Source organism: Nothobranchius furzeri, chromosome 3 (genome assembly GCF_043380555.1).
Source record: "Nothobranchius furzeri strain GRZ-AD chromosome 3, NfurGRZ-RIMD1, whole genome shotgun sequence".
Taxonomy (NCBI): domain Eukaryota; kingdom Metazoa; phylum Chordata; class Actinopteri; order Cyprinodontiformes; family Nothobranchiidae; genus Nothobranchius; species Nothobranchius furzeri.
In genome coordinates, this window is record NC_091743.1 from 5,574,240 (window position 1) to 5,599,331 (window position 25,092).

Consider the following 25,092-nt stretch of genomic DNA (forward strand, 5'->3'; position numbering starts at 1 on the left):
AACACTATATTTGATTCATGTTGAACTCCTCTTTGAGCACATCCCTTGAAGGATCATAGGTATTAGCAACACCTGTGGAATTGTATTTGCAGGAAAGAAGTGTGTCCCGTTTATTGAAGTATTTTGTGTTTAGTTTTTGACGTCTTGTCCATGCGTAGTTCAGTTACGCTCATAGCTGCTAGCCAAAGCTCTGGAGTTAAAAGTTTTCTGGCTTTACTAAAATACCTGTCTGTACTTATTTGATTGATGGTAGTTTTACTTTCTATTAGACTCCAAATGTAATCATTTGGCACGTTTCTAATTCATAATTTGTAATAATGTAATCGGCGATATTAGCATTAGCATTCCTATGGGTTTTTCCATGTATATTAGCATTGCGCTAACCACTCGCTGCCAAATTGCAGCCTTTGCCATTAGAAAATCTTCTTTTGTCACATCGCAATTTAATTGCACATGCAGTTAATCGTTCAGCCCTATTATACTTGCAGCTCTATGCTTTTTTTTTTTTTTTTTTTTTTTTTAACGTGTCCTGTCTGGCTGTGAAGCAAGCAGAATTGATGTCTGAATGCTGGTAACAAGCCTTACAGTTTTACTCTCAGGTGGAGCATCAGAGCATCTGCTTTTAATGTCTCAGGTGGAGCATCAAAGAGTCTGCTTTTAGTGTCGCACCTGATATTTAAAACTTTATTGTTATTGTTTTTGAATGCTTTGTAATTTCGACCAGACACGGAGACAGAGGTGAAAGAGAAAGGAAAAGAGAAAAGGTGGGGAGAGAGGGGGTTAGGTGGGGGGGGGATTCAACAAAAATAAACAATAATGAACAAGAGTCTGCTTCTAGACCTGCAAAATGAGACGAGAAAAAAGCAAAACATAACAAAAAAAATGGGACACAACACCAATATAACAAAATCAAGCTATCACTGCGTCAACTTGATGAAGAAATATATAATCAATCATTGTTTAACTAAACAGTCACACGATAATATACCACAGTGCATTGAGTGCCCACCATAGTCTTAAGACATGTGTTGAACGTGCCCAAGCCCATACTTATGAGAGCACCATGTGAGCACCTGTGTGTGTGTACACGCGCTTGTTTATGTAAGGTTTATCTATAGGAGCGTCCAATAGAGAGTGTGAGGGACCACAGATCTGCCCCCCAAAGACGCGTAGGAGACGGGGGGGAGCTCCAAGTCCCAGAGATCCAGGCGCTGCCCCAGAACACAGGAACCCCAAGGAGCCCGCAACCAGAAAGGCCCCCGCCCCCCTCGAGAGGCACAGAGGATCGCCCCGGGGGGCCACAACCAGCAGCCGGCAGAGCCCCGGGAGATATCAGCGGCAAGTCCTCAGGCCTGCCCGCAGCCTCCCACCCCCTAGCCGGCCGAGTCCGGGACCCAGCGACCCGGGACCCAGGGGCGACCACCCCCGCCGGGGACCCAGCAGAGCCCAGGGACCCAGACCCCCCCAGGTCGCCACCGGGATTGATCAGGCAGATGCCAAAAATCTTAAACTCCCTGACCCGGGAGCCACGAACACTCAGGCAGACCAAGGCATCACACCCCCACCAGGTGTGACAGGGGGGAGGGGAGACGAAGATCTATGTCATCAAAGGAGGTCCCAGGAGAAGGGAGGAGTCAAAGGCCCCACCTGACATATACAGTCATACACAAACACAGTCACACACTCCCTCCCTCATGCTCACACATGCACATACAACCAAAGACTTACAAAAATACACGCCGGACACCCATTCATGCTCCCCATACACACCCTATTCACTCTGGTCCCGGTAATGCTGCACATGGGGTACAACCACCACCGGTTACCAGAGTTTGACCCTTTCTGCTGGGGTGCTGATGAGCAGGCTCCCCCGCCCACCGCCGAGCACAGCAACCCACCACCCCAGACCCCAACCAGACGGCCAGATCTCCGTCCTAGTCTCCAGCCCCAGGCAGCCAAGCAACAACAGAGGTGTGCTAAGACCCCCTGGTCTCCCTCCACCTGCTCCAACATAGTGTTGTGTGTTAATGAGGTGTATTCTATTGCTGTGGTGAGCGGGCAGTGCGGGCATTTTCTGGCCTATGCCAGCTGATGCCACTGCACCACCCTACTTGCACCCACAGCCCTTGGTGTCTAAATGCAGTTTAAAATTCGAAGTGGGCACCGGCACTCGGGAGGAGGCTGAGAACTCCCCCTGCCAAGTGCCGTTGAATGTGCTCACTCCCAAGGCCCTAAGTGTATGTTTGCGTGGAATGTCGTCGGTGGAAGTGCATAAGGTGCAAATAAAATTGGGGGGCAGGAAGCCACAGGAATGCGGAAATGGGGTCCATACCCGCACTCCTCGACTTGTCCACCCCCCAAGGTCCTATGTGCATGTTTGTGTGATGATGTGAGGGAGCAGGAGGAGAGAAATAAACGGGGATGGGGAGGAATGGCTGGTAGGGCTAAAAATATGCTAAAAGTGTATTTTCAAAGAGGTAATGATGGATTTCTTTGTAAAAGTTGTCCATCTTTCCAATAGAAAAAATCTGCCTGGACCAACGTCACGTGATAACAACGTAACGTGATTACGTAATTCCGTAAGGTTCATGTTCAGCCAATCAACTACTTAGACGTCATCGGCAGTCGACGGACCCGAGCCGATCTTGCACCCGAGCAGATCTTGCACCGACACCGGCTCTGGCCCTGGATCTCACGTGTTGTACTGCAATAGAAATGAAAAGTAATGACGGGTGTTTCAACCACGCCAGTCACGTACTTACATGATTTATCAGGTTGTGAAAGTATGGAATTAGCACGACTACACACCAGAAATCGGCACGTCGCATGTGATGTCACTACATAGTCTCTCCCGTAGCGTAGCTACTACTTACCACATGTCTATATTTATGGTGGTTCTTTCCTCCTGGGGGAAGTTCGCTGAACTTACAACCATTTTCCCTCAGTTTTCTCCGTGTCTAGTTCGATGACGTCACTTTCGTGAAGCGCATTTTTACTCCTGGACTTATTTTCACACAAAAACTAAATAAGCATTTCCCCTGTTAGAAAATAAGCACGTTCTTGGTATCAAAATGAGTCTTTAAAATTCACGGACATCATATGTGAAATCCATGGCACAAAACAAGTGGAATTAGAAAATAGCGTTTTTAACCCCGTTGACTTGCATTCATTTTTTCGTTCTTCCGGGGACCCGTGGTCCGGAAGTAGATGGGCGTGACTTAGGCTCCCTATTCCCTGATGACATCATGACATCCTTACTGTGAGCAGCAGGTTTACAGCTGCAACAATCTGAGCTCCTGCTCAGATGTCCTTTCTCTCTGGTTTTCACTACATTTCCTGATCATAACTATTGATGAACCTGAGGTCTACATACTAATATTTAAATCAGTGCATTTGGACTTTCACTGAGCATTTTTTATGGTAAACGAGTTAAATTAGAAAGAGTCAGTAAAAACTTGAGAGGTGAGAAATGATCTATGTAGGCTTTTTAAATGTGATCCTATTTAAATAGAAACAGTAACTAATGATTGTTCTGATATCTAAATAATAAATAGGTGAACAGGGTCAGCCTTAAAGACCAAGTTCACAGAGGAAAAAGAGAAAGTAACATGAAAATATTTCCTTCATTAGCTGTCGATAGAAAATAGGCAGGGAAACTCAGATTAGAAAAGCCTGACAGATCTGCATCACACCGTCACTTAACATTCATGAAGGCTGTTGTTAGTGTAGCATCCAGGAAACAGCAGAGAACATCTTGACTTGCAGAAACTAACTGATAGCATTAGCAACTCCACCACACAGCAGAACTCCTCCATGCTTGTGGTATTTGTGGAGATAAAACATCAACGTTGCAGAGCAAACAGAGTCAGTGGTAGATTTACATTGCTGTTATCCAATCAGAGGAGAGATATCTGAATACCAGAATATACTATTCAAATTTTTTTCTGCTCCTCTCTGTTCTGGCTCACTTCTAGTTCCTGAAACAGGAGCGCCAGAGCTTTTTTCCAACAGAGATTGACTCACAAGGCATTCATTTATACTTGAGACCACTGCAGATGCATTGAAGAAATTAGTGATCTTGGTCTTCAATGCTGAGCAGCCCTGCTTGTGTAAAACCTTATTGCTCTTGTGGTTTGGACACAGCACATTTACGTGTGCATCAGAAAACCGAACTGTTGCCGTAAACAGACTTGCCTTTTAAAAAAAATGCATTAGTCTTGCTGAAGGCGAACTGGTGGTTCTTATCATGCTGAAGCACCCAGATAAAGAGGTGGGAAACCCCCATCTGCATGTAAACGGCTCAGTAGGGTTGGGCATCGAGAATTGAGCATCCATTGGGACCGGTTTCAACTGTTAATTTTTCCCGGAATTGCTCAACGTTTTTATTTCGCTTCTTAGTTTTGATTCCTAGTGTGCCGACGGAAGAGGAACCCGCGGCTGATCTCTGTGAAAAATAAACGTGATCTGCAAATTGTGATCAACGCTTTTCAGAGCTGATCACACCAGCCGTCTGTGTGCAGCACCGAGTCTCCCCTCCCCCCACCCAGATATAAGCAAATGCGTCTGCCGAACTTTTACTCCGTAATGTAAACATTAACTCGTGCAGCTTAGAGGAAACTTGTTAAATACGTCAACACGGTGGATTTAATAGAAGCTTTAAAGAACAAACTCTGGATGGTGTGAGGTGAGTTTGTCTCACTGAAGAAATAAAAACACACTCGGAGCGTCAGCGGTCAGTAGGGATGGGTACTGAATTCTGTACTTTTTAAGGTACCGACCGAGCACCGATTCACGTCATTTGAAACGGTGCCTCGTTTCGGTACCCGTCCTTCACAACGAGAACTTGCCTAGACAGCTGCGCATGCGCAAGAGCGTTATGTCATCGGTCGCTGCGAGCGAGTTGTAAACAGAGCAGCATGGTAGAAAGAACGCACGCTAAAGCTTGGGTCCACTTCACTAAATGTGATGGGTAACTGGGTGATGATGAAACCAGCGACAGACAACGGTCTAAGTGAGACATCCTCATCTTAATCTGCTCCGGTAGGTAAATAAAATGTTTAAGATAACGTTAGCTTGATTTGTTAGCTTCTGTTTCACTAATGGTGCGTTCGCTTTCTCCTCGGAACTCCGAATTTCCGACCAGATGAACATGAACGCGCTCTAAAGTTTGGCTTCACTTTACTAAATGTGACGGGTGATTGGGTGAAGATGAAACCAGCGACAACGATCTAAGTGTGAGGCATCATCGTTTTAATCTGCTCCAGCAGCTAAATAAACTGTTTAAGATAATGTTAGCTTGATATGTTAGCTTTCTATGCCACCATTGTTATCATCTAATGGTGCATTTGCTTTCTCCTCGGAAATTCTAACTTCCCAGTAGGAAAAATCAAATGAAAAAGGACGGCAAAAGGAATGAAGATACACAGTAAATTTAGTTCACAGTAAAGATGTTTGCTTCAGTTTAATTATCAGCCTATAAAACTACAAGGACGATGTTAAAATACAAACAGTTGAATGTTATTTATTGTGATATTTATCAAATATGGTTATATATTGAGAAAAATATATATTTAATTATAAAAGAGAATTAAAAATATTAAACACTCAAAAGTATCGAAAATTGGTACCGGTATCGATTCCTAGGTACCGGGAATTAGTACTAGGGCCCGACCGATATGCTTTTTTTGGGACCGATACCGATATAAAACTTTTAACAAAGGCCGATAGCCGATATAATGGCCGATAAATCTCCCTCACAAAAAAATAAATACAAATGTTCTTAAGATTAAACCCTTCATTCTCTGCCTTTTTGATGCTAACTTATTTCTCTATTACACACCAAAGAACGGTCTCAATAACTCACTAGCGGTTCCAAGTAATGCAAATAAGATTTATTTTGCAATCTCAAAAACAACAGAACACACAAACTACTACTGAAGATGAGCAGATGCTGCAGATGACATCACCGGATGGATCTTTAGTGAAGTAGGCCCACACCTTACTACGACCCTCTTTTTCCATCTGTAATAAAATAATCAGCATAAAAGTACAGTTATATATCTGTTGATGCCAAGATAAAGTAAAATACATTAAATGTGGCATTTTTATACTTAAAAGTTTAAAAATTATCATGTAAATAAATGATATCAGTTATTGTGGCTCAAAACCAATGGCTCTGTTTTTGTTTGGTTCCCCAGCTGTTAAGGTTTTCTCATTTAGTATTCAAGTCTTTTTTTTCCTTCCACTGAATTTTCTACTCCGTTTGTTGTCAGGTTTTTTTTCTAGTTATTCTTCTTTCCCTTTTAGGTTTCTTTCTTCTTTAAAATTATTTTCATTTATAGTTCCTCCTATGTTCCCCTGCTGTCCTCTGTTGCCACTCACAGCTCCTCCTCATATCTAGTCCTCTGTCATCTCTCACTCCTCAGTGCATACGGTTCAGTTTCAGTCATACTCTGCTGGTTTCAGCATCCTAGCTACCTGATTTTATTTCTGTCACCTGATTTTTGGCATTAAAATACTTTTGAGTTTTACACTTTTGTGTTTTGATCCTTTCCAAAGCCGACAGTATTAGGAAAATAAAAATAAGATATGTTAAATGACTAGTGTGTGGCAATGTATAAGCCTTATCAGAATCAGAATCAGAATAGGTGTATTGACATTGTTAGTGAACAAACAATTCACAAACTAAGAACTTGCTTTGGTACTAATGTACCAATGTATAACATGAATAATAATAAGATTAAAAATAGAATAAAAATAGAAGGAAACTTTCAGCTATAAAAAATGGCAGGTAATGGTAACATGGCCGATAACGTGATGTCGTGTCGAGTACAGAAGACGAGCATGGTTGTGTGTTCATAAGCTATTCACAAGTCTAACGGCAGATGGAAAGAAGCTGTTCTTATGGCGGGAGGTTCTGGTCCGGATGGACCGTAACCTCCTGCCTGAGGGAAGCGGCTCAAAAAGTCTGTGACCCGGGTGCGAAGGGTCAGCTGCTATCCGACCTGCACGCCCCCGAGTTCTGGAGACGTACAGGTCCTGGAGAGATGGAAGGCTGCAGCCAATCACCTTCTCAGCAGAGCGCACAATGCGCTGCAGTCTATGTTTGTCCCTCACCGTGGCTCCAGCGTACCACACAGCGATGGAGGAGGTGAGGATGGACTCAATGATGGCCGTGTAAAACTGCACCATCATCTGGGCCGGCAGCTTGGCCTTTTTCAACTGCAGCAGAAAGTACATCATCTGCTGGGCCTTTTGATCAGGGAGCTGATGGATGGCTCCCACCTAAGGTCATGTGTGATGGTGGTTCCGAGGAAGCGGAAGGAGTCCACAGTGGTGACGGGGGTGTCCGTCAGGACGAGGGGGAGAGATGGGGCTGTGACTTTCCTGAAGTCCACAATCATCTACACTGTCTTCTGAGCATTGAGCTCCAGGTTGTTGCTGCTGCACCAGTACACCAGCCGTTCCACCTCCCTCCTGTAGGCGGACTCATCACCGTCAGAGATGAGCCCGATGAGGGTGGTGTCGTCCGCAAACTTGATCAGTTTAACGGAGTCATGGCTCGAGGTGCAGCAGTTTGTGTACAGGGAGAAGAGCAGAGGAGAAAGCACACAGCCCTGTGGAGATCCTGTGCTAATAGTCTTAGCGGTGGAAACATACTTCCCCAGACGCACGCACTGCCTACGGTCTGTCAGGAAGTCAGTGATCCACCTGCAGGTGGAGTTGGGTACGTTGAGCATGGAGAGCTTGTCCTGGAGCAGAGCAGGGAGGATAGTGTTGAACGCAGAGCTGAAGTCCACAAACAGGATCCTAGCGTAGGTTCCCGGGGATTCCAGGTGCTGCAGGATGAAGTGGAGGGCCAGGTTGATGGCGTCGTCTACAGACCTGTAGGCTCTGTATGCGACCTGCAGAGGGTCCAGGAGGGGGGAGGTGAAGGACTTGAGATGAGGGAGGACCAGGCGCTCAAAAGACTTCATGACTACAGATGTCAGCGCCACAGGCCTGTAATCATTCAGTCCAGTGATACGGGATTTCTTAGGGACAGGGCAATGGTGGACAGCTTAAAGCAAGCTGGAACATGGCAGGACTCCAAGGAGATGTAAAGATGTCCGTGAAGATTGGAGACAGTACCTCTGCATAGTGTCTCAGGGTTGCGGGGGAGACACCGTCCGGGCCCGGGGATTTCCGTGGGTTTTGCTTACGGAAAAGCCTAAGCACATCCTCTTCTGTCACTGAGAAGGCAGTGGAGGTGGAGGGGTGGTAATGTATAAGCCTTATGTAAAATATAAGGCTGAAAAATACAATAGATTTATTCTATCGTAGAGAGGGATGTTTATTTTCTCGTATTACCGCCCCTACCCCTCTCCCAGCTAGGGAGAGGAGGCGGGGCTCCCTGCACAGCATTTCATTGCTTTGTTGCCAACCCCACCTCGCCCGTCCTCAGCTGCGACAACGGTCGTGTGCCGCCGAAGCGCTGCGAAACGGGGACCGCCTTCATTCGTCGCCCTTGTTATCCTATTCTATAGGCCACAAGGGCCACCGAAGCGCTGCACGCCGGCGCTCCAGCTCGCGCCATGCAGTGATAGTTTCGGCGTCTACACTATTTTTTTCGCGAGCCGCGGGTGAACCGAACCGCGTGAGTTTGAAAAGACTGCTGAAGAAGAGCGGAGGAAATTGTCTGAGAATATTCCAGAATGTCTACCAGAAAAAGGCCAATGTTACTTACTTACTGCCCTGCATGACTAAAGGGGAAGCAGCGTGAGCTCTGCATAGAGCGTAATGCTGCTGCAGTTTTTATTTTATTTTTTTCAGGTTAACTTTTCAATACGAGGCCACGAGGCACACAATAAACTTAGGAAGCATGTTGAGGGGAAACATACTTTTGTCATTGCTTATTTTACCGTTCAACTTACCACTGACACAACAAATATGCTTAAAACTGAAGACTTACCTCCTACTTCCTCATCACCCTCTCGTCTCTGCTTGACTCTGCTGCTCTGCTGCATGTGTGCTGTGACGGTGGCTCCACCCCCCAACGAGTGGAGCCCACAACATGAGTTCATAAAGCTGGCGCCATCTGCTGGATAGGTAGTGCTATATCGGCCGTCTTTTTGGCCGATAGCCGATAGTGTTAATGGCCCCTATACCGGTCGGGCCCTAATTAGTACCGGATCGATTCAAATGTCAAAGGTACCCATCCCTAGCAGTCAGACGCGTGAACGTCAGAAGGCTGAACAATAACCTGTAGAATAATTAAAGCATCATGCTAGAGCAGCTTCTCTGTGGTGGACCACACCAGCTTCTGCCACAATAAATAATTAGAATAATAATAAATAACATTTTAATTTCCTTTCTGAACTATTTCTGTTGAGTTTTAATGTTTAAAATCTGTTAGATTGTTACTGACAGCAGCTACGTTTAAGTTTAACTTCCTGTTCTGACTGAACGCTGCTGCAGCATGGAGGTGTAGTTCTCAGTCATCCTGGACATGATCATCCTGAGAGTTTTAGCTGAAAACAGCTGGACGTTTCACTGGTTGTGCTGCAAGTCTTTTTCTTTTTTTTTCTTCTCCAAAACATGTTTTTGTCTAAATGAAGGTGATGTTGTTCGTAGAATTAAAATTCATGTTGAAGTTAAGATTATTTCATCAAGTAGGACCTGTGGTTAGCTAGCTCGTGCAAAACATGTCATGTCTTGAAAGAATCGGAAAAGGGAATCGATAGGAACCGTAATCGAAACGAGGAACTGGAATTGGAATCGGAATCAGAATCATTCAAAATCAAACAATGCCCAACTCTACGGCTCAGTCGAGCTGTTACCGGTAATTCCCAGAAGTGACGAGACTGTTGAAGCGGTCTTCTGATAGTATCATTGCCACATGTAACACCATCAAACAGTACAGTACGTACTAAACCAGCCATTCTGTAGTGTTGTTGTCGTCCATTCCTTAAGCCATTTTGCATATCCTGTTTTACTTTGTCAGCTTCACTCCCACCAGCATTTGTTTACTATGGCTCAATCCCAATACTTGCACTGTGCCCTATGGTCCTCAGCGAAGTGCGCTTGGAGGAAGGGCGCAGTAAGACTGCAAGTAATTACCAAATTGGGACAGTTACCATTTGCGTCATAGATCACAATGCATGCTGGGATATCGGTTGCTGTTTGTGCTACTTTAAAAAAAAAACATTTATTAACAACTTTCAAACAAAAAATTGACAACATTTACATTCATTGTTGTCCCTAATAAATCTTAAACTAAAACATTCAGAGCATGAATAAATATTATTATTTGTCTTCTTAAAAGGAACTTCTTTAATTTGAAAATACTTATTTTCAGAAAAGACACTTCACAAAATTCCAGTGCAGAATTGGGTGGGTTTATACTTCACCAAAGTGTGGATAAAGGGTGCAAAAGGGGTGTGGTCAACTTCGGTACTTAAGGATTGGGACACCATGCACACTCGCACCCCTGGATTGAAACACACAATTAAAGGGCGCAAGGGTGAAAGTGCGAGTATTGAGATAGATAGATATTTGTGTTGCTATAGGCCAACTGGAACAATGCTGACATGAAAGGGCGCATTTCACCACCTACTGTACCAGAGTGGAATGAACTTCATTTGAGAGTATGATTTTCTAACATATATGTAAACGAGAATCAAGACTCAGAAAGGATAAAGACTTAGATGTGCATGTAGACACACTGAATGTGTTTCTCAGTCTGATGAAGCCAAACCTATTTGTTTTGTTTAAAACAGTGGGTGTTTCTCCCTGGAGCCTTGCCACAGAGGAGCTTTTTGACCACCTCAGTGACCTCGGCACCAGAGATTTGAGAGCCCAACTCAAAGTCCCCAGACTTTGCATCCTCACTGGAAGACGTGTCGGTGGGATTGAGGAGGTCTTCGAAGTATTCTGCCCACCGATCCACAACGTCCCGAGTAGAGGTCAACAGCACACCGCCCCCACTTTAAATAGTGTTGGTAGCGCACTGCTTTCCCCTCCTGAGGCGCCGGATGGTGTATCAGAATCTCCTCGAAGCCGTACGGAAGTCTTGCTTCATGGTCTCACCGAACTCCTTCTACGCCCGGGGTTTTGCCTCCGCGACCACCCGAGCCACATTCAGGGTATCCGCGGGTCCTTAAAAAGTCTTAAATTTACTTTTCCAAATTTAAGGCCTTGAAAATCCTTCAAAATGACAAATAATCCTTAAATATGGTTTCCAGAGGTCTTAAATCACCAAAGACCCAATAAACTAGATTATTTTATATCTATGACATTTTCGTGAATTTCTATTTAGTGTTCAGCATTTTTTGTGTACGATGTTGGCGTAAGCGGAACCGTTCACATTCAGTTGGTTGTGAAAGGGGGCTATTTTTAGATGAGCACAAGCTCCCACTAGCACATAAGCTAGTGGAAGCTTGCACCATGGGGAAGTGCAAGTTTAATGGTAAATGGATGGTTAATCCCACGTTCGCGACGTGGTTAGCACCGGTTCCAGGCAATAGCTGAAAATTATAGCAGAAATTAAATAAAAAAAAAAAAAAGCTTAAATTTGGTCAAAGTGGCCTTAAAAAAGGTCTTAAAAAGTCTTAAATTTGGCTCCCTTAAACCTGCAGTTACCCTGCACATTAGAGCCCTGCACTGAAGCCCTAGGCCCTAATTACCTCGGACACGGGCCGGGCGCCTTTATTTTTAATTGAATTCATAAAAAAATTGAAAAACTAAATCACTCAAGAAAAGATTCCCATCTGAACATCTGAGCTGGACACTGCTCAGCGCAGCTCACTGTCAGCGTGTACTACATAAGGTACACAGCGAGCTGAAGATGTGGAGAGGGGCTTGGAGCGCATCGCAGAACCAGAGCGCATGCGGGAATATTCCTCCGACTGAAGCGAGTGTTTTCCAAACCCTGTCTTTCAGAGAGACTTGTCACTTAGAAAATGTTCCCTGATTATGAAACTTTGGCTGAATAGCGCTTGTTCCTGTCTCCAATGTGGCGACACATCCAGGAGCCTGTCTGAGAAGAAGCCCAGAATCTCATATCCTCTTCAGCTTAGAAAGCGCCTGATTACGCACAAGCGTGACCCGTCAACCCGGTCTCACAGTAAGACCGGGCTGGAACTGTTCAGGTTTACGCAAACAATGGCTGTGTCTCAATTCAGGGTCTGCATCCTACGTCGGCCGGATTCGTCGGCCGGTTACGTCACAGCGCCGCGACTAGGCCTGTCCCAATTTGAAGACTCCTTCAAATGCGGTCGACGAATCCGGCCTTCTTTTCGCCTGAATGAAGGATGGGTCCGGTGTATCCTTCAATGGGTAGCATTTCCCAAGATGCCTTGCGGGCCGGCCGGCAGAAAAACTTAAAAATAATGGCGGACAGTGAAGCGAGAGCTGTCGGAGAGGATTGCGCACATAAATGTCAGTATAAACTTGAAAACTGTCAGGTTAAGGACTTTTGGTGATACATGAACGTTATTTTAGTTAGAAATGTTACAGTAAAAGTGCTTGTGTTGCGGTCTCGGCTCGTATGTTCGGCCGCTCGGTGTCGTACTTCTCCCGCTACGTTTTCCCCCTGATTTTAATAGAAGTTTGTATTTTAGGGACAAAAGAGAAAACCAGGGAATTTATTAAGCTTAGGGCGAAGATGGACCACATGATCACTGGAGCAAAGTATTCGGCGGCTGTGGCATGGAGGTACAATAACATCTCATATTTTAAAAACTCGTTTGAGTTTATTTTTTTCTGTGAAAACATGAAAGGAATAACCCGTTGTCCTCTTTTCTCTTCCTGTTTCTTTTCTTACATGTTTGTTAAGACTATTCTGGAGAAAATGGGCATCCAGGAGAAGGTGACAGCGATGACCAGCTTCTGGAGCTGATCAGGGAGGACATGAGGCTGCAGAGGGAGGCAGAGCAGCAGAGGGCCCAGGAGAGAAGGGAGAACTTTGACAGCTTTTTACTTTGCTAGAAAAAAATGGTTAATAAAGATTAAACATGTACATATAAAAGAAATATCTAAATAAAATCAGTTCTGCATTAAACTCTTGAATTTTATTTTGGTTTACAAATGAGAATTGTTTACTAGAGGGTATCCCGCTGGGTCTTAAAGTCTTAAAAGGTGATAAATCGGTTTTGGTCAAATTAAGACCCTTAGACAGTATTAAAAACTATTATCACATCTTTGCTCAGGCTCAGTTAGTCGAAAGTATTTTCTCTGAATTAGCTCTCCAACAGTCAAGGAAATGATTAAAGATCTAAATAAAACTTCGAGCTCCATCGTTTAAAGTTCCTTCTCCATTCTGCTCAGCGGTTCCACGGTTGCTAGGCGACAGAACGTTCGCCGAGGGAGAGGCGGGAATTCACGAAGGCTAGGCCTGTCCAAATTCACAGCCGTTTACATCCGGTCTACCCGGCCGACGGAGGACCCAGCCCACGTCGGCGGGGTGGGCTGGGTCCTTCGAAGGATGCAGACCCTGAATTGAGACACAGCCAGTCTTTACATTTAGAATTGACATACAGATGTAAAATTAATGCAGTAAAATATAAAGCATTTTATTTAAATATCCATTCATTATTTTACAAGCACAGAGAGCCACATCAGATGGATGGAAGAGCCGCGGGTTGCCGACCCCTGACTGAAACGCAGCAGTAGAGCCCTGCGCGGGCCTGTTCATCCCGCTCCTGCCCGCTCCCGCTGAATTTCTGACAATTACCGCCCGCAACCGCAACGTGTGTGTTACACTCCCGCCCGCACCTGCAGCCTGCATGTCTACTCCCGCCCGCAACCGCAAAACTCGGAGAAATTATTACCTCACAATAAAGGAGATGTATTGAGTTTGCGTCCTCTCTGGTCCTGGAGAAAACATGTCATTTTATAGGCTATACCAGGGGTCGGCAACCCGTGGCTCTTCCATCCATCTGATGCGGCTCTCTATTCTTTCTCCTTCAAAATAAAAAGTCAAATACAGGAACTATCCGGTCAACACAACACAAGCCCTGCTTTTGACTGTTCTGTTTTCTTGTGAAAATTGTTGGAAAGAGATAACATTTAACTTGATTACCACCAGAGCCAGTGCGCCGTCATCTCCGTGACGGTAAACGAGGGAAAAACAAATTGATCGGATCCTGCACGTCTTTTAACACATCGGTCAGGACTGACGCACTTTGTTTTCATTTAGCTGGTTAAAAAAAAAGTCAAGCTCGGGTCGGGCCGGAGAATCCTGAAAACCTTTTCGGGCCGGGTCGGGCTGGGGCTCCACCCCCTCGGGCCGGGCCGGACACGGGCTCAGATTTTAGGCCCGTGCAGGGCTCTAAGCCACATTCCGCTTGGACTGCCAGTTCCTGTCAGCTGCCTCTGGAGTCCCACAGGCCAAAATACCTGATAGGACTCTTTCTTGAAGCTTGTCCACCATCGGGTTCGGGGTATGCCGCCACCACAGGCACCGGCGATCCTGCAACCACAGCGCCGGTCAGCCGCCTCAACAATGGAGGCACGAAACAGGGTCCATTTAGACTCAGTGTCCCCCGCCTCCCCCGTAACATTTTGGAAGTTCTGTCGGAGGTGGAAATTGAAGCTCCTTCTGACAAGAGACTCTGCCAGATGTTCCCAGCAGACCCTCGCGATATGTTTGGGCCTGCCTGGTCTGACCGGCATCTTCCCCCACCATCTGAGCCAAGTCATCACCAGGTAGTGGTCAGTTGACAGCTCCGCCCCTCTCTTCACTCGAGTGTCCAAGACATGCGGCCGCAGGTCAGATGAAACAACAAAGTCGATCATCGCGCTGCGGCCTAAGGTATCCTGGTGCCAAGAGCACATATGGACACCTTTATGTCTGAACATGGTGTTCATTATGGACGATCCATGACTGGCACAGAAGTCCAATAACAAAACACCACTCGAGTTCAGATCACGGGGGCCGTTCCTCCCAACCACACCTCTCCAGCTCTCACTGTCATTGCCCACGTGAGCATTAAAGTCCCCCAGCAGAACGAGGGAGTCACCGGAAGGAGCGCACTCCAGCACCCCCTCCAAGGTCTCCAAAAAGGGTGGTTAGTCTGAACTGTAGTTTGGTGCATAAGCACAGACCACAGTCAAAACCCGTCCCCCCACTCTTAGGCGGAGGGAGGCTACCCTCTCATTCACTGGGGCAGGCACCAAGATAGGGGGGCAACTACTATGTCCACCCCTGCTCAGCGCCTCTCAGTGGGAGCAACTCCAGAGTGGTAGAAAGCCCAACCCCTCTCAATGCTCCACGTAATACTTTCAAAAATTAAAATGTTGCAAAACTTACATTTTTGGTGACTGGGTGGCTATGGTTAGGGTAAGGGTTAGGGTAAGGGTTAGTTTTTGTGAGCGGGTTGTAACTCTCTTACATATTTAATTTAACAAATATATACACAATTTAAAAAGTAAAAGGCTCATTTTATATTTATATTGAAACTTATACGTATAAAATATATCGTTATCTCCCGTGTCACATGACGTTAAGTGACAACTGCAGAAGCCGCGGTAAAGTGATGCAAGTCTGTTCCATTTAACCGTTTTCTTTGGCCAAGGAAGGACAGTGTCCTCGTAAGCAAGGCGCCTGGTGCCATGACGTAGAGAAACACCCAGTGACTTGTTCTCAGATAACTCAGAAGTTCTTGCTTTGTTTCAGGTTGTTCCCTTAGGTGGCATGTATGTTGAGCAGCTCCATCAATGGAGACCGAAACTGCTGCTGCTCTCCTGAGTATGCAGATCACCATTCATAAAATCCAGATGTTGAAACTAATCAGAAAAATGAAAGCTACCAAGCTGCCCTCCAGTGGCAGCAGGCAGTATAGATTTGAAATCCCACCCCCTCCATGTACATGACTGCGTAGTAAACTGTTAAAAGAAAGCAGCAGAGATGCTTTGTAAACTTGTTCATTGATAAAACTAACCTAAACAACTTCAAAATAAAGCAAAACCTGCCTTTTTAATCCAACTCATACGGGTCAAATGGAAACAGCTAACTAGATGTGGTCTGCATGCTGTAGATTAGTTTGTTTCTTTATTTGTTTCAAATGTTTTAAAAGAATGAACAAATTCATTCAGTCTCCTGATACAGGAAAGCACCTCTGTTGTTAGTTTTCATGACTTTATGTGGATCTGTGTCTTTTTAATTTTGACATGACTTCAGCTATTGCTTTTCAAATCAATATACTGATGAACAGCCTCTAACTGTAAACTGACTCTGAATCCGTTTGAGTTCCTCTAGCGAACGTCTGGAGTCCTTTGGACACACACAGACACCTAATGAGTAAGACTGGATAGTTCTATCGCAGTAACCAGTGTGGGCTGAGGCCTTTATGAACATAGCAGCATGGCGCCCTCTCCTGGTGAGACGTCCTGATAACCCAACAGGAAACAGGCTCTGGAACCAGAGTGATGCATTAACAGATTAAATAGAAGTTTTTCATTCAAACATGTTTCAATGCAAGTACATTCAGAGTTATAGAAGAGGAATCTTTTAAATGCAACAGGAATCCAGCGATGTTTGTAACTGTGGTGAGCTGCTCTTATTCAAGGCTACAATCACATGAAGTTTATAGAGAGAGAGCGGTTCGTGTCGCTTCATTTGTCCTCGTCCAAGGCCCTGGAAACCAGCTGGAAACAGTTCCAGTAAGATGAGGAATCAAACAACAGAATGGATTTCCCTCCAGACCAGATCAATGTCCTGGTGCTCCAAGAACATACAGGGAAGATACCGTCAGCTTAGGAGGCAGAAGCAGATGTGCCATGAGCATTCTGACGAGAGATCAGATTTCTTTATTTTAGCATCACTTCATCAGCTTCAGTTCAATCTTTCCTTTGTGATAAGTCTTGTCGTTAGTGTTAGCTTGGGTGGTCCTGGCTCATCCCTTTAGTTATGCTGCGCATCGTGCTGGAGGACAGTTAGCTGTTCCTGTTTGGTGTGAGTTCCTGTAGGACAGGTGTGACTGGCTGCTATTTTATAATCTAGTGAATGGACTCGACTGCTTGCTCTGAACTAGACTCGTTGCTTTTGTTCAGATGACTTCTGCTGTGGACTGACTCTGCATAAAGGATGAATGAATATGTTGTCCAGTCAGTTTGCACTTTCATAAACATGACCAAAACATCCCAGAGCAAGCGTCCTTTGGAAATTTTTCATATAGAATCGAAAGACTTTGGTGTTTCCTTGTTCACCGAATAAGTTCTGGATGACCGAGAGTGGACGTTGACGTGGAACCAGTAGCTGCTACGCCTCCATGTGTGTGTGTAAGGTCGAGTTCCTCCACACTACAACTTTCTGCTCTTCTGTTCTCAGCTGTGTTGGGGTGGATGAAGATGACGCTCCAGATATTGACATTTACCACTGCCCAAACTGCGAGAAAGCCCACGGCAAATCCACCTGTGAGTATCGTAGTGACTGCACCTAAATCAAACGCAGGGCGGCTTTCTGCCAGCTGATAGAAAACGATTACAGTGATTGTTTCTCACCTTTTACAGTAAAAAAGAAAAAGAACTGGAGTAAACATGACACAGGGCAAAGCACAGACATCAAAGCTGTTCAGAATGGCAGTCAAGTCTTCATCAAGGAGCTTCGCAGCCGAACCTTTCCCAGGTAACCACACCCTCCCCAGGACTCAACAATATCTAAACAGTTGTGACATGGTGAGGAACCCAAATGACATCAGTCATTCAGTCTAGAGGGCTGCATCGGGATTGGGTCCCGCAGGACCCAACACAAATCTTGCAGGGGCGGGCGGTGTGAACTTTGCTGCGGGCGGGAACGGTCGGCTAAAAGAAACAGTTGCGGGATCGGGATGAGTATGATGGAGTCGGCAACTGATGTTGAAAAGAAGCTGAAACAAGGTCTTTATGACACAAAAACCAAAGCAAGGCAAGTCAGACATTTGGAGGAGTTTCTCCGATTGTGTTAATATTTCTCGTTCAGGTCTCGTAGAATAGCGACCCCGATCACGGCCTGATTAGAGAGGAGAAGAGAATATGAAACGGCCTTGACTTCATTAACCCTTTAAGCACCACACAGTAGCTCCTTTATGTTTTGTTGTAAGAATTCACAATGATCACAAGAACGGTGAGCAAAGATCCCAGAACTGCACGGGGGACCTAGTGAACGACCTGCAGAGAGCTGGGACCAAAGTTACAAATGCTACCATCACTGCGCCACCAGGGACTCAAGTCCTGCAGTCCATACGTGTCCTCCTGCTGAACTCATTCACCGCCATTGACGACTAAAGTCGCTATTTGCATTTTTTTACTGTGTGAGCATCGGAACGAGCCCCCACACTGAGAACAAACATCTCAGCTCTGAAGCCGATCTTTATCCGCATACGTCACGCGTCACGTGATCAGGAAGCAGAACATCCACGTGTTAGGAGATCGTTTTGGGCCGTTGCTGTAAAAAAAAGTGAGGCGCGAACCAGAAAAGCGTCTGCCGATCACAATTCAACAACGGATTATGAAAGAACGGATAAGGCTTGAAACGTGCGGATTCTTCCTGATGTGAGAGGTGAGTCTCTGCTTTGTTTTGGTTGTTTTGGCGTCGACGTCGTCCTAGCGCGCAACGCTCTGGGACTCTTAATAGAACAGTAAAAACAGTGAGAAACGCTGGCAGCGAAGGCCGTTAGCGATCAGGAAACGGCCGGCAGTGAATGAGTTAAAGAGCAAGTCACCCTCAAATCAACTCTTTTTTCTGATAAACTATATAAATGTGTGTCTGGGAGCTTTCTTCAGCTGAATGAAGATCAGACTGAGATCCTCATCTGTGCCCCAGACAAGCTGGTTCCCAAAGTCAGAGACTCTCTTGGTCAGCTTGCTTCTCACACCAAACCTTCTGTCAGGAATCTTGGTGTGACCTTTGACCCACTCTTAGACTACTGTAACTCTCTTTTCACATGTCTGAGCAGAACCTCCCTGAACCGTCTACAGGTGGTTCAGAGCGCCTGTGCTCGGCTTCTGACCAAGTCCTCCAAACACACCCACATCACCCCGCTTCCCCTCCAGCTTCACTGGCTGCCAGTCAACTTCAGGGTTCATTTCAAGATCCTGGTTCTGGTCTATAGGGCCTTACATGGACAAGCACCATCTTACATTGGTGATCTTCTTAGTCCCTACACCCCCAGCAGGTCCCTGAGGTCCAGTGATCAAAGCCTACTGGATGTGCAGCACCAGGCTAAAGACCAAAGGTGACAGATCATTTGCTGCTGTGGCCCCCAGACTCTGGACCTCTCTCCCCCTGAGCCTGAGATCAGTGGACTCAGTGGTCTCCTTTAATAAGCAGCTGAAGACTCACTTGTTCAAGCTGGCTTTTGGATGACCTTCTTCACCTCTCTCTCTCTTTATTCTGCTCTCCCCACCTATTCCACCTTCCTCGGGATCCACTAAGTTCCCACTTTCCTATCCACTCTCTCTCTTTCTTAACTTTTTAATCACAATTGTCTATTTTTGCTCATTTTAAATATATTTTTAAACATTTTCTAAATGCTTTTTTATATTTTTACATTTTTTGTTTTTGTGAAGCGCCTCGTGATTTTTATCTTGAGAGGCGCTATAGAAATGATATTTTCTTCTTCTTCTAATCGTGCTGCAGACATGTGTAGTCAATAGTTTTGCACTTTAAGCCGGGCGTACACTGTGCGACTTTTTCACTTTTTTGAGCCGATTTTCCAGTCGTGCGAGAAGCCACGACCATGGACGTAATTTTGGGGGGGGGACAGGGGGGACATGTCCCCCCCCACTTTTTCCAAAGTCAGGTTTTGACCCCTGCACACTTTTTACCATCTAAAAACAACATTACGCTATATTAAATGGACACTGGTTGAGCTCTAGGACCAAGTGGAAAACAACAGTTTTTGTTGAAGCCTGTTTCCCTTTAGAACATACTGTAAAGATACCCCCCCCCCGTGTCCCCCCCACTTCTAAAGTGAAAATTACGTCCATGTCCACGACATCGGGGAGAGTTTTGCGCCGAGCGGTCGTGTAGTGTACAGGGGGTTACGAGAGGCGATTAACACCACGTGACCAGCTGCCGATCAGCAGTCGTGAGCTCGCACGGACTTCTGGCGTGTTTAATATTTCGCTCGTCCCTCGTGAGGGTATCGCACTGTTGAAGCGGCGCTGCGAGCAGCTGCGACCCAAAAAGTATCAGAACCGCTCATGGCGCATGCGGAATCCTGCATCGCCGCTCGCTATTTCCCTAATAACACACGCTGTTTGTTTTAATTTCTACACGTTTTTTTACTCACAAAGATTGTCAAAAAAGCGTGTTTGTCGTGTTCGTGTCAAATTAAACTGATCACAACACACAGATTTACTTTCGTTTTCCTCATCCAACCCCCATAAATCCCTGTGTGTCCTCCTGCAGCACTCCCGAAGGACAACCGGCAAAACAAGACAAAAAAGTCTGACGTGTTGAGTAAAAACTGCTATTTTCAGCATATTTTTAGGGCCGACGTGTTGCTACCAGACGTACAGTGTGAGCAGTCAGGTCGCCTCCGAGAACTGGGTCGTGCAGTGTGAGCACATGACTCGTGAGATCTGCTCTGCGGGGAAGTCGTACAGTTTGAGCTGAAGCTGAACGCTGCGAGTGAAAAAGTCGCACAGTGTACGCCCGGCTTTAGTTCATTCTAGTTAAAATTTTACTTTTCTGCCTAAAACTGTCGGTGTTGTGTCGTTTTCAGGTAAAAACTGCACTGCATTTGAATTTAAATCTGCCATCGCTGTTGGCTAAGAGGTACCCTCGAACGTTAGCTGGTACCATATGATGTCACAATGTCATTGTTGACCTGTGTGTGTATTTGTTAGTGGCTCCGCCCTCTCGGTCTGCTAGGCAACAGCATTTTTTGCATTTTTCAAACAGGAAGTGGGAGTTGAGTAAGAATCTTGTAGGGGGTGACTTGCTCCTTAAGCCGGTACGTGTGCAGGCTCGTCTGAAGGTTGCTACAGGGCATTTGGATGATCCAGAAGAGGATTGGGAGAATGTCATGTGGTCAGATGAAACCAAAACAGAACTTTATGGTAAAAACTCTACTTGTCATGTTTCGAGGAGAAAGGAGGAGTTCCATCCTCGAGTGCCTTGCAGCCAATAAGTTGTGGCTTGCTTCTAATTTCCTCTGGCTGAATAAGGACAAGCCCAAGGCCAGATATGACAGAAACACATCAGCCTCACCCTCCCCTCCCTTAATTCCAGCTCCTGTGTGACCAGTCTCTGGGCCGGACTAGATGCAGACCTGTTCAAAACCCAGAAGGTCAATACTACTGTGAGGTCCGGTCTTTTTTTCTTTCAACTTTGCCACCTAACACGCTCAAAATCCATCTTGAGACCAGACTTGGAATCAGTTATTCGTGCGTTTATCACCTCTACACTTGACCATGCAAACTCTGTTATCATAGGCGTTTGTGCTAACCCCCCCCCCCCCCCCCCCTCCATTGTCGTTTACAGACAGTACAAAATGTGGCAGCCGGTTTCTTCAGCGGAACAGATGGACGATGCCACATCTCTTGTCCTGGCATTAACCTGACTCCCTGTAGCTTACCAAGTGTAGTTCAACGTTGTCAGCAACCCAAGCTCCCCTCTACCTGTCTGAACCGCTCACCTGCTGTCTCTCCATCCTATCACTGTGTTCTGCAGATCATCGCCTGCTCTGCATTCCCAAAATGAAATACGTGGAGAGCGGGCCTTTGCATACACCGCTCCTAAACTCTGGAATGCACTCCCTCTCTCTGTGGATCCGTCTCCTTCACTTGCACTTCAGTTCAAACCTTAAGTCGCCCCATCTTCAGAGTGGCTTGAATTATTTTTCAGCAGTGGAGTGTGTCCCTGCTTCTCTTCTTTTTACTCTACTGCTTCATTCTCTTCTTGCTCTAATTGTTTTCCTTCTTTTCCAATGACTAAATTTGATGTCTTTGTTTGAACCAGCTGCATTCTTGATTTGATGCTTTTATTTTGAACAGTCTGTTTTATATTCTTCGATTGCGAGGGGCTCTTTTAGTATTAGTTTTACTGTGTTTGTTAAACACTTTGGTCAGCTGACATGGTGGAAACATCATGCTTCGGGGCTGTTTTTCTGCAAAGGGACCAGGACGACTGGTCCGTGTACATGAGAGAGTGAACGGGGCCATGTATCTTCAGACTTGGAATGAAAACCTTCCATCAGCAAGGGCCTTGGAGATGAAACATAGCTGGGTCTTGAGCATGACGATGGTCCCAAACACACCATCCAGGTAAAGAAGAAGTGGCTTCATAAGAAGCATTCAAGGTCCAGGTGTGGCCTAGCCAGTCTCCAGATCTCAACCCCATAGAAATCTCTGGAGGGAGTTGAAAGACCGTGTTGCCCAGCAACAGCCCCAAAACATCCCTGCTCTAGAGGAGATCTGCATGGAGGAATGGGCCAAAATACCAGCAACAACCTTGTGAAGACTTACAGAAAATGTTTGACCTCTGTCATTGCCAACAGAGGGTTTATAATAAAGTACTGAGATGGATTTTTGCTATTGACCAAATGCTTGTTTTCCACCATAATTAGCAAATAAATTATTTACACATCCGACGGTGTGATTTTCTGGATTATTTTTCTCATTTTGTCTCATAGGTGAGGTACACCTGAGATGAAAATTACAGGCCTCTCATCTTTTTAAGTGGGAGAACTTAGTTGGTGGCTGACTAAATACTTCTTTACCCTGCTGTCACTCACCAGCACCAGAATGATAAGAATGGCCTGTACTTACATATTGCCTTCTAAAGTTCCCCCCCCCCCCAAGGCGCTTTACAACACAGCAGTCATTCTTCTGTTGGAGGTGACGGTTGGACATTGTAGCCACAGCTACACTGGCACCACTGGTCCCTCCAGCCACCACCAGCAGGCCAGGTGGGTGAGTGGGGAGCAAACCTGAAACCCTTCAGTCACAGGGCGAGTGAGTACTTGACTTGTCTGCCAGTTTTGCCCCAGGAACTAAGCTCACCCTTCCATATCAGACCCAGTTTGGTTGGAGGTGGATGACAAGTGTGCTTTAACCCACCGGTCCTGTGGAGCTCTTTCAGGTGATCTCCGATGTGTGCAGAACTCAAAAATAATGAAAGTGATCCTAACGTGAAAGGGGTGTTGAATCTTTTCTGACAAGAGCGAGAACCTCCACTCGGGGGTGCTGTTTGCTAATAGTTGTGGATGTTTCTTCAGTGTATTGTAGAAGTCAAAAGGAGATGCCAGCCATGGACGTAATTTTCACTTTAGAAGTGGGGGGGACACGGGGGTGGGGGGGTGTATCTTTACAGTATGCTCTAATGGGAAACAGGCTTCAACACAAACGGTTGTTTTCCGCTTGGTCCTAGAGCTCGACCAGTGTCAATTTAAAATAGCGTAATATTGTTTTTGGATGGTAAAAAGTGAAGGGGTCAAAACTTGACTTTGGAAAAAGTGGGGGGGACATGTCCCCCCTGCCCCCCCCCCAAAATTACGTCCATGATGCCAGCTGACCTGTTAAACGGGTTTGTGTGCTTTTAGTGCTGATGACATTGTGGTGAAACTGAGCGGCAGTCAGCTGAACATGGAATACCTGGAGGAGAATGGCTTCAATGAACCGATCCTGGTCCAGAAGAAGGACGGTCTGGGCGTGTCCATGCCTGCTCCGACCTTCTACATCAGCGATGTGGAGAACTATGTTGGTAGGGCTTCACTTCTCATTCAAATAAGACAGATCCTACAGGTCAGTTGGGGACAATAAAATGACTCTAGGTCTAATAAAACAGAACAGTAAGCAGTCATGGTAATCATTTAATCACTAGATTGTATGAAAATGGTACTAACACAATAAATCAATGTATAATTTGGTTTGTTTGGTTTATTTCCAGCCAATATCATAACATCAACCTTCATAATCTTAAGCAAATATCAAAATAACAATTATGACTGAAAAGGGTTTTGGCTGAAGTGAAGCACTTGTCTAGAGCCAAACTTTAATACTAAATACAACTTAGAGCACCAAGATACAACAATTAGCAATTAGGACAAAATTTGTATCGACTGTTTAAAAGTAAACTTATGGTAAACAAAGATACATTTAATCAACATGTGATTCTACTCACTCAGGAGAGTCTGTCTGTAATTTACTGCCAATGACGTTATTTTTAAACTTTTTTTAAATACGTATAGCGATGTAGAGTTTTTTAAGGTGTTGTCTAGACTATTCCATATGTTTACGCCTTTTACTGACATGCATCTCCCTTTCATGTTGGTTCTAAATGAATTTTTTTGGCAAACATGGGTTCCTTTTAAACTGTAGCCAGTGTCTCTGAGTTTAAACCTGATCTGAATACATTCAGGGAGCTCGTGGTTATGGACCTTATACATAGTTATAGCTGTACAGAGATCAGTTAAATCATGTCGTTTTAATATTTTAGATTTGATGAACAAGGGATTTGTTGTTGTTGTTTCTTTTAAACTTCAAGAAATCAAATGAAACTAATTTATTTAAAAAGCTCAATTAAAGTCTAAACATTCACAGCTGGGATGGAGCTCAGTTATCTCACCTGAGTGAGTTAATGGAGTACCTTCTGGTACCTGTAGAGCTCACCTGGATCTGCTGAACCAAAACCCAAGTCCTCTTAATGAATCTTGACTCATGTCATTAACTGTTGCTTAGAAACATAGGCCTAGTCCACACGTAGCCGGGTTTTTAAAAAACGAATATCCGCCCCTCCAAAAACTTGCATCCACACCACCTCGTTTAAAAAAACAAACTCTGTCCACACGTACCCGGATAAATACGTTGTTAAGCACATGCCAGACCTGTAGGCGGCAGTACTTCCCCCGTTCTTAACCTCGTCCTTCGTCTGTGGTCTTCCGCAAGGAGCAGTAATTCCGCTTGAAAAATATCTTCGTTTTGGCAGAAAACGTAGGTATTTTTCTACGTTTTGGCCTGTCGTCCACACGAAAACGGAGTTTTTCACACGAAAACGGAGCTTTTTAAAAACTCCGGCCAAAGTGAAGATCTGTGTTTTCTCCGTTTTGGGTGTCTGCGTGTGGACGGACAAAACCGGAGTTTTAAGGTCCGCAACGTCACTTTCCGCGACAAAAAAATGCTGACATC

At 45.3% G+C, this 25,092-nt stretch overlaps 1 protein-coding gene across 1 annotated transcript in view; it reads left to right on the forward strand.

Annotated features, from left to right (window-relative positions):
- phf2 (PHD finger protein 2) overlaps window positions 1–25,092 on the forward strand; it is a 105,625-nt gene that overhangs the window by 16,410 nt on the left and 64,123 nt on the right. Inside the window, exons 2-4 of the mRNA XM_054738168.2 lie at window positions 17,309–17,394; window positions 17,491–17,605; window positions 23,508–23,668. Coding sequence (XP_054594143.2) covers window positions 17,309–17,394; window positions 17,491–17,605; window positions 23,508–23,668 — 362 coding nt within the window. The remainder of the gene's footprint in view (window positions 1–17,308; window positions 17,395–17,490; window positions 17,606–23,507; window positions 23,669–25,092) is intronic.